General features: G+C 33.7%; 1 protein-coding gene, 1 long non-coding RNA gene and 1 other non-coding gene across 3 annotated transcripts in view; 2 read left to right on the top strand and 1 right to left on the bottom strand.

Moving 5' to 3' along the window:
* The first annotated feature begins 20 nt into the window (after positions 1-20).
* LOC138309498 (uncharacterized) lies at positions 21-2,288 on the top strand. The gene is made up of 3 exons (XR_011206291.1): positions 21-178; positions 964-1,093; positions 1,595-2,288. It is a non-coding gene; the product is annotated as an uncharacterized lncRNA (long non-coding RNA).
* On the top strand, positions 397-650 carry LOC138309874 (small nucleolar RNA SNORA73 family). Its single transcript, XR_011206341.1, has one exon. It is a non-coding gene; the product is annotated as a small nucleolar RNA SNORA73 family (small nucleolar RNA).
* Positions 2,289-3,123: 835 nt separating the features above from the next.
* LOC138308679 (uncharacterized) overlaps positions 3,124-10,904 on the bottom strand; it is a 38,162-nt gene continuing 30,381 nt past the window's right edge. Inside the window, exon 9 of the mRNA XM_069249713.1 lies at positions 3,124-9,473. Coding sequence (XP_069105814.1) covers positions 9,339-9,473 — 135 coding nt within the window. The 3' untranslated portion in view covers positions 3,124-9,338. The remainder of the gene's footprint in view (positions 9,474-10,904) is intronic.

Here is a 10,904-nt window from a genome sequence, read left to right as displayed (position 1 = left end):
TAATCCAGCAGCCTTGAATAGCTGTTTGCTTGACCGTGTAACTTTATGTAACAAAGACTTATATATTATGGATGCCTACACCTTATTTATTTGTGGTTTCAGTGGCTACAGATTGGAGTCAACATCAGTAACTTCCCCATGTCCATGAGTGCTATTGGATTCCATTTGTGCCTTGGAGGTAAGTAACGCTTCTGATTGAGATCCTCCCACATCTTTGCACACTCATATAGAACAGGGCCGTGGTGGCCGATTGGTTAAGATGTCTTGTCTTATAACCACTAGCCCTCCACCTCTGGGGTGCGAATTTGAATCCCATGTGGGGCAGTTGCCAGGTACTGACCGCTGGTCAGTGGTTTTACTCTGGGTACTCCAGCTTTATCTATCGACATCAATTTTCCAATGTTGACATCCGGGCTATTTGACCTTGTGTCAGATTTGGCCCAGCTCTGTCTGTGTGGCGTACGGGAGCTGAATGTCCCTCCAGGGACTTGAGGTATATTCCCCTTCCACCACATTGGAGAGAAACTCGGTTCCCCTACTGAGAGCCCTCCGGCCTTAGTAGGGTGTGAACAGGGCCCTGTATATTCCATCAACTTCCTGTAGTCACTATGTGGCAATGGCAGGGTAGACAGACCATGCAGGGCACATCAATTATAGTAAATAATGACACTCCAGCCTTCCTCCAATAAACCGGGCACGTCCTTCAGTGACCTTGGCTGTTAATAGGACACTAAACTAAGCCATGTCATAATGGACAAATCACACAAGATTTCTGTTTTACCATTGGTCCAAGTTTGTTGGGCTTTTAAATGAAACTTGTCCAATTTGACCAACTAAACTGTCACTTTGAATTAGTGATCATATGGAAGAAAGCTCTGTATTTGCCATGAAACATAAAAAGTTTTCTTTCATAGTTCACACTGTTACCTTACTGTAACCAATGTGCATTGTTTCTGTTTCCAGCTGTTTTTGCCCTGTACTACTGTTACTGGACCCATCTGACCATGTTTGAGACCCTGAGATACCTAGGACTCATAAGCATTCCTCTATTTATATTTGGTAACCGATTACTCAGTAACATCGCTGCTAAAAGGTAAGCACTATCGCCTTTATATTGTGTAGTATTCATTCATTCTCAATACAGACTCTGGTCAAAGCTTTCTTATTTTATAAATTCGCATTGGTGAATACAGACCCTTATTTCTCAAAACCAAAGTCAATTATTTGAATTCCTCTGAAGTTATATCTAGATTTCTTGAAACTTAAGTCCAACAAAGGGTGTGGACTTGAATTTTTTTTTACTTTCTTATAGGGAAGCAACTAGTTGTGGCTTTTGTTTGAACTTTTATTTCGAGAAGTATTGGGCCAAGACTACAAAATATATCTCGTGTATTTATAGTATGATTTTCCGTCTTATTCCTTAAATGCCATTTACTGTATAAGATCAATTCAATAGTGATTTATGTTAACATAACCTTGATTCTTTTTATGGATACCAAGTTACAATTTTGTATTAAATATAAAAGCTTTTTCTATATTGTCAAAGATAGTTTTGTTGTAGAATATTAATATTACCTATATTTCATCATTACAGAAAAGGAGAAAAGTGATCTAGGTTTTTGAAGTAGGATTTTTTTATCATTGAAAAAATTATTCACCAAAAAGCTTTTGATGGAGAGGCACACTTTGAAGAATTCCAGTAGTGGATGGGAGGGACACGAGACATACAGAGTACTACATGGCTGTCACAAAGACTGTACCTGATGACGCTTAAAAGGTCAACAAAAAAATCTCAATTTTGCGTGAAAGAGACTTGTAAATTACAACAGACTAGACTGAAACCTATTTATAACTATTTATTCTTTTGCAATTAAGATATGTGTTGAGTGCTTGGAATTATTGAGTTACATATTAAAGAACTTTTACAAGTGCTGAATGTTCCAAAATCCTAGGGACCAATAGAGGGTTTAAGGAAAATATAGTATTTATGTAACGACTGAAAGTTAAATAGTAAATTTTGGTCATAAAAAATATTTACAAGGAAAAGAAGTGTGTCTCTTCAGAATCATAGATGAGCGAGTGTGGCGCGGGGTATGTATGAGAGTTCAGAATTCCAAAGTGTTTGAGTTAAAACAAAATGTATGTAGGGTTGTCTCTTGATCTATTTCTCTATCATATGTTTTACATGTTACTGAGAAGTTAAGAAAATAATTCATTTATTTTATTGTCATTATTAATATAATTATTATCATTTCTCATTAAAATAAAATTTTACAAAAAAGTAATAATATTTTGGTTTTATTTTATACCGATGTATTACAAGGCAAAATGTTTTGTTTACTATCTGTTGTGGTTTCTATAACACAGAATTGTCAGGTTATTCTCTGCAGTAACCATGGAAACTTCAAACTGAATTATTTTCAAATCTTTAAATCACAAAATAATGATGGTACCCGAAACATTTTGCCTTATTATACAATATGAAGAAAAGGTTCATTTATGGAAATTAACAATCAGTAGCTACCCTCAAGGGCAGATAATCGATATTATGAAAAGACGGATGGAACATGATAAAACTGGGTGTTATCAGGTAGGAATATTTGAAAACTAACTCTAAGGCTGTTTTCCTTTATACAGAACAACCGGTTCATTATTTCAAGTGTAAATTCTGACAGTTCTGCAGTTCTTGATACAGGCTTATGAAGTCTTGTCTGAAAACTTTTAATTCATAAATAAACAACTAGGTCAAACCCTATAAACAAAAACAGCCCAGGTTGAATCACAATACAGAAACAGTTCACCTTTATCTTTGAACCTGAAAAGCAATCACAACCAAGTACTTTTGGTAAGGAAGATCTACGTGAAGTACAAGCTTGTTCTGCGGAAGAGAAACCAATGAATGAGTGGAAACTAATTTGCTATATTTGGCAACAGTGACATTGACCTTTGTAATGAGCAAGCACTTTTAAAAAAGAAAGCGTTCATGACGTTCGAATTTGGTATTCAGAGTAAATACAATGTAGTCTGGCGGCGGATTTCCAAGAGACAACCTCTTGTACATCTGTAAGTCACAGAAAAGAGATTGGCTGCAATCGTGCAAGGAGAAAAAAATTCAAGACATGACATGTTAAATATTTTTTTATTTTGTTTTCAATGTATTAACATTAGTCAACAATGATTTCCAGTGGAAGGTACACTATGTATCGGGAGAATATACACCATCTTTGTACCTGACATACAGGTAGCCAATGTCATACACCATCTTTGTACCCGACATACAGGTAGCCAATGTCATACACCATCTTTGTACCCGACATACAGGTAGCCAATGTCATACACCATCTTTGTACTCGACATACAGGTAGCCAATGTCATAACTTTATATGCAATAATTGAAGCATCAAGCTATCAATAATAAGCATCAAAATTATTTGTTTTAGTACGAAACAAAGTATGTGCATCTTAGTTTATATACAGTCAAACCTCGTTATCATTTAGTCAATATGACTCTTGTAAAAGCTATCTGAACACTCAAGTCGGAGTCAGATTTTTGTTTAGTCAATGTTTTGCCTAGATTGAAAATTAATATGAATTACGAGTTACTTGTTTGAGATAAGAGGTTTAACTGTACATTTCAGTTTGGAATGATGTTTTTAAAAATCAAAATTTACATTATGTTCATATGTCTATCACTGATGAAGGTGAAATTGTAAGATATATACATCTTAATCTCAGGAATTCATTCTCTGGAGGAAAATTAAAACAGAGCCGATATAAGGAAAACCAAAACGAAAATTAAAGCAGAGCCGATATAAGTAAAACGAAAACAAACAATGTTTCATTTTGAAATGATAATAATAACCAAATTTGGTTTAAACATCTCATTCTTGATAAAAGCACTTCATGAAAGGGAAATTTCAACATACTTGACTAACAAGGCAACAAGAATTCTTCTCACTCGAAAGATGAATCTAAAATTTTTGTTTTAAATTATTTTTTTCCCACAAAGAAATTAAATTTTGAAACCCTTCTTTTGGCTGTCAGTTATACCAAAAAGCATACATACAGTCTGGCTATCCCATCTTTCCCTATTCGACAAGAATTCTTCTCACTCGAAAGATGAATCTAAAATATTAGTTTTAAATTATTTTTTTCCCACAAAGAAATTAAATTTTGAAACCCTTCTTTTGACTGTCAGTTATACCAAAAAACATATATACAGTCTGGCTATCCCATCTTTCCCTATTCGACAAGATGTAAATTTTGTGTGGTTATAAACACATAAAAATATCATAAGTACCATTGGACTTTGAAGATGAAAGATGTTTTAAATTTTACAGCAAGACATTTTAATGATAAATACCTTCAGTACTTTGATAATAATTCAGTACTATAGTACCATCAGTACTTTGACTACCTACAGTACCTTCAGTACTTTGACATGATAAGTACTTTCAGTACTTTGATAGTACCATCAGTACTTTGACAGGATAGTACCTTCAGTACTTTGATGGTACCATCAGTACATTCAGTACTTTGATAGGCCTTCACCATTAGACGTTATGGTAGTCAAAAAGCTACATGTTAACCAAGTCTTGTCTATTTATTATCCGATCAAACCTGAATGATCTCACCATCCACACACAGCTTCACAACACAAACTTTACACAAACAAAAATGGTATGAAAACTTAAGTAAAACCCTGATAAACTACCATTCCTATATCTGTCAATGCCCAAATAGTCTTAAAATATGTAGGTATTCAGTCAAACCTGTCTGTAAAGATCAAAAGACCACTCAAGGAACAAGAAAGAGGTCTCTAAAGACAAGTGGTATTTATACATGGGGCAAATTCTGTTATAAATGGCCATTTGGGACCCTAAGATAAAGCGGTCTTATTAAGCAGGTGGTCTTTATACAGAGGTGATCCCTAAGGCAGATTTAACCGTACATACTATCAAGAGCAAATAACTGTTATATTTTTAGGTGAATAAAAACATATTAAAACCAACGTAGTCCCATTTTAACTCTGTATGGCTTTTCTAAATTTACTTTTCACTGTAGTCACAAACTCAACAAGATTGACAAGATTTATTTTTCCAAGCCATTCAGCGAATGGCGTCAGATAAATGTCGGTAATATGACGAGATTAAGGATACGATGGTGAGAGTTACCAAGGTTTTACTTGCATTGCATTGCATCGTAGATTTTATATAAATATTAAAGCATATATTATTGTCTTGTGTATGTGTGTAATGTACAGATATATTTACAAAGAGCTCCGATATGAAGTCGATGCTAAATCATACAGGTTTTGGTGTTAATTAATTGCTTTAACCCTTTCACCACTGTAGGCCATAATGGACTCATCCAGATCAATGGATGGTAGAGTCTACTAAAGTTACATAGGGGTGAAAGAGTTAATAAAAGAGAATTGAATTATACATTTTGTATTCAACTCATTCACCCCTGAAGACACATTTAGACTCTTCCCAATCAAAGACTAGACAAGTCCATTATGGATTTCAGGGGTGAATGAATTACTGTACCTAAAGGTGTGAAACTTGTGCTATTGCAATAAAAATGTAATATATTGCAGAAAAAAAATAACACTTTCATAAGATATATACCCAATATAATACCAGAAATTTACTCACAAGTTTAAATAAACAGTTAAGTGTTTTATTTCTTGTTCACAGGCAAGTGAAATACTTGTAATTTTTTATACCGAATTTGAAGGCAAGACCAGTTTTACATTTTGTAACTGATGATCTGTTAGTTCATGCAAAGCAAGCTGACTAGAAATTTAATAAGTTAGAGATAAATATAAAGACTATGTGCCAATCCTTGTGTACTGGTAGAGAGTATTTTGTTACATGCAAAGTTTTGGGGAAAGCTCTATAGAATTGTATACTGTCAAGTTAAGATATTTAGATATTTAGTGAACAGCACATCAGATTAAGCACTTGTTTACAAAAAACTGTAAAAACAACTTACTTTCACACACAATTTTCATAATTTTGTGATTTTCATGAGTGATTTTAAAAAGCAAAAATTTATTGCTGCAAAAATGATTCAAATAGAATTATTAGAACCATAATGAGACAATATTGCAGAATTAAAATACACAAGCAAATGTGAAATTATAATGTCAAGAAAACAAGTTAGTTTATAGTATTTCAACACAGCTTTCATACTCTTTATGTACATGTACACATCACATTTCTCAACATATAGACTTACATAAAGGGATTGCTGTCAATTAAAGGATCTAAACTATGATTTCCATCATATATAGATATTATATACATGTACTATATCGTAAACAAGAAACAAAATATGTATGGGAGATAACTCTTGACAAGAATGTGGGTAAATGATGTAATATTATATGAACTGTAATAATGCAGCATCGTTGACCAGCTTCAACTTTATAACTTTTCTAGGGTTACCATTGCCTTTGTGTGTAATTGAATAAAGCAACATACAGTGACCAATTTTAAATATTTCTGTGGCAACTTAATTTAGCATTTTACAGGTAAAATGCCGTGAAAATAAATTGCACTCAAAAACAACTTTGTTTACAGTAAATGTGTTTTGTAGAACTTAATTATGTTGTAGGCAGAGTACTGTAAACTTTAACATTTTGGTGGTAAAATTATTTCAATGTGATTTAAGCTAGCTACATATATAACAATTATAATTTATGTCCGCAATAGTAAGGCCATCATTGTAGGTAGTATTACAACAAATATTGATATTCTGTTGGTGGTATTTGAGCACAAAATATTATATGTTTATATTTATATATACCCTTTCATTTTTTTAGAAATAATTTGAAAATTTGATCATACATATAAAAAATCCAAGTTCGCAATGAGAAGTATATATTTACCATGTAAGTATTTATTAGAGTGTCATTTCGCTAATTTATCTAAAAGCAATTTCATTTCATTAACCCTTATTGATGTAGTGTGAGCCAATTTGTCATGTCCAATGTCAGTATTGTGTCTGATATTTACCACCAAAACAATTAGATTTACAGTATCTACTGAAAATAAAGATCTCTAGACTGGATTTTTCTTTTCTTTCCAAAAAATAATTTTTATGAGCCAAAAACACATAGTACACATACACAAATTCACTTTTCTGTGTACTTTTACATATGAATAACAATACACAATAATAAGTAAATAAACAAAAGTATAATGACCGATCACTACCAGAAGGTCCATATTAATATCTTTATTCTGTTACTAGGAGAAAACATAACTTTGCGTGGATGGGACTTTTTGACCCCTTATCATATAAGCTGTGACACGGCTACATAACAGGGTCAGAAACTCCGGAAATGTTCTATATATATATAGCTCACAAGCTTTCTACTGATGCTGACTTAATATAGATTGTAAGCTTTCCTCTAATGCAGATTTGGAATCAAATGTTTAGTACCACCGTGTCCAACCGTACTTTTGAGATTGCGGTTGAAGTAACGCAGAGTTTGCGGTTATGAGCCGGAAAACGGAGGTAAGTCGGAAGAGAAAATGTCATATTTCTCATCAGGAAACTTTTTTGAGAAATCTGAAGTTTGCACGGAGAACAGAGATCATATATCCAAAATCGGGAAGCGGTAACCTGTTTCTGTATGGCCCCAGTATTTCAAACACCTACGTACAGTGCATAATTTTTGCCACTTTTCGCCAATTGTCAAGTTCATGATCTCATGCTGCTTTACAAATCGAGTCTAGACCAATATCAACTGATTATATTATAATTTCGAACCCTTGTAAACAGCCTCTCAAAAGATTTTCTAAATCTAATACCGGATGATTGAGAGATACGATTTTGAAAATGTGTCGGTAAAAGTAACGTCATTATTGCGGTTGACATAAAGTAGTTTTTCGTGGTTGCGGAAAATGTAAAGTAAAATAGTAACGTCATTGATTGTTGCGGTTGGGATAAAGTAGGTTTTATGAGTGCGGATTGTCAGATGAGTCCTAAATGGACGAAATGATACCATCTGGTGCAGCTTATCCCCCTTTTCGACTTCGATTACTAAATTATTTACAATTAGGTGCCAGTCAACTGTGTATCTTTTTTACATCGTTTTTAGCAATGATTCAAGTGTTGTTAAGGTATGTTGACGTTGATTCAAATGGTTTTTTTTAATTTTTATATTTATTTCATTGCAGAGACTATGGCGGATACATCTAAAGAGACTCTTAAGACTATGAGACTATAAGAATCATTCGATTATCAAAGGTCAATTCAATCTTTATTTATTTTTTTATTTACTTTTATTTATTTACTGCGTTATCAATCGCCAGTAGCAGTAGGCGTCTCTGTAGCGGCTACTAGGGCCTACTCTTATTACGAAGACTACAGAGTAACACAATACACATCATGTATTTTTATAACGGGTACGGGTGTGTTTCGTGGGGTGAAAAATGCTTCATGATCTTCATGATAATTTTATATAATTTTCCTGTTTGTTGCTACACAGTTTTATAATAACAAATGAAGAGTTAAAGCTGACATACCATTCTTACATATACATACCATTGCTAATATTAAAACTGATCAATACGGAACGAAAACTTAATTGATTGTCTTAGTGATAATAACATTAAACGCAAACATCTCAGAAACACTCTGAGGTCATGGAAAATGGCAAATATCATCCGCCCATTATAGCTATTGAATGACCAAAAACCGCAACCCCCATTTTTTACTTTATGCAACCGCAACCTCATCCTTCAAAAATTCAATTCAGTATTTCACGGAAATTTCTTGACATAAACAAATGTCATTCAGTCGGGGTGTTTTTAGAACATCAACACACAAATGGAAAGTGTTTATATAAAATAATATGGCTTAAAACATTATGAAATTTTGATTTGTTTACAAAAAAATCCGATTTCAATTTTTGTCGTGGAGTGTTTGAACTCCACAAAAAACATCGACAATATGCGAAACAGGCCTTGAATTCTTCAATGTGTGCTACAATCCGTGAGCGACTCAGTTTTTTGATAGATTCTCTAGAATTTCGTTATTTGACAATTTCGTGGACCTACCCTCTCAATTTTCCATCACCTTCCGGTGATAACCGCAAACTCTGTGTTACTTCAACCGCAATCTCCAAAGTACGGTTGGACACGGTGAGTACAGTAGAAATGTTTGTCATGTTAAAAGCTTCCTTGTGATCAAGATTTCACACCACAAACTCATTGGTGATGCAGATTTTGCTGTGAAAGCTTTCACAAGATACAGATTTCACACCAAGCTTTTGATCGGCACATTTCTCATCGTGAAGTCCACTTTTACGAATGTTTTATGGATCATAGTGGAACCTTTTCCTCCGGTAACGACTTTGCTTCGGGTGTTGTAGTTCCGTTGGCACCCTCCTCTTTGGCTTTTTCACTTTGTAATGCTTCCTCGAAACTTCCCTCTGACTTACTGCCCGTCACCTTGGCCTACAACAAAACACATACAGATTGAATGTATTTTTCTAATTTTCATAGCTGCTATGAATAGCAGAAGCTATCTACATATCCTGTGGATCGCGTTAGCTATCTACATATCCTGTGGATCGCGTTAGCTATCTACATATCCTGTGGATCGCGTTAGCTATCTACATATCCTGTGGATCGCGTTAGCTATCTACATATCCTGTGGATCGCGTTAGCTATCTACATATCCTGTGGAGCGTGTTACCTCGGAAGTTATTCTCCATTGGAAAATAGTTTATGCTTAAATCACTATTGTGTCGTCCCTTGTAAAAATGATGGCATGATTAAAATATGACATCGCACAATTTGTCTCGGTAGCAACAAAGTCGTCACATCTTAGCACAATTTCACCTCTTTTATAGCAGACAGATACACAGATTACTTCAATCTAATTTTTTTTTTTATATCTTTCAGCCAGTTATATAAACTTCAGTTATATAATACTCTGAATACAAGGTTAGTCTTTTTCTAATATTTAAAAAAAAACAATAACTACCAATCATTTATATAAAGTTTAAACATTTTGCAATTCAAATGAAGCACACTGATGTTCAAACCATGCAAAAGAAAAACACAGATTTTTAATGTAGAACACTTTGCAAAGTAAGGATTCATATGATTTTATGTTGTAAGGAAGATACTGTTACAATACAGATACACTTATTTTTTGTGATAATAAGGGGATACAGTGTTGTAGTTCTTGTTTGGGGAATAATGATCAATGTCTCTGTTATGTTCCTCCATTTTTATATTACATTCTAATTATACATCAATACATCACTTCCGGTAAGAATCTCCAGATTTTGATAAAAACTAAAAGTGAAAATGGACAATTCCGCAATTAGCTTATCTCCCCTTAGACCATAAGTATGATCTCTCCAGATATCTTGTAGACCAGATAATATATATATTATATATATAACAACAGATTTCCTCTCAACCAGGCAAATACTATAGTCAGATTCAATTATAATGCATTTACAAATACATGTAATACAAATACGCCTTATGATGTAGGATATTTAGGTACAAATCTTTCTACAATAACTGTTTATCAAATACAATGAATATTGAAATGTCATGCATAGAGAATTTCAATTAAAGATTTTTATATATTTGATTGATACAAAGACTTACGAGGCTTTAAATGGCTGGAATTGTGTTGCTGTGGAGTAAGGAATTCATAGACTACAATACTTTTCCCCAAAATTTCATGTGTTATACAACGAGCTGACATTTCCCTTTCTATATACGTAAGTATTTACAAGTCTCACAGGTAGGAAAAGACAAACCACATTATGCCAGTATGATCCTTTAAAAGGGAAACCAACGAACACTTATCTTTGGTTTTGCCAGTTTGTTGGTAGAGGAAAGCCGGAGTACCCGGAGAAAAAC

The sequence above is a fragment of the Argopecten irradians genome, chromosome 15 (genome assembly GCF_041381155.1).
Source record: "Argopecten irradians isolate NY chromosome 15, Ai_NY, whole genome shotgun sequence".
NCBI lineage: Eukaryota > Metazoa > Mollusca > Bivalvia > Pectinida > Pectinidae > Argopecten > Argopecten irradians.
Note: the sequence above shows the minus strand (reverse complement) of the source record. Positions and strands in the feature narration are given on the sequence as shown.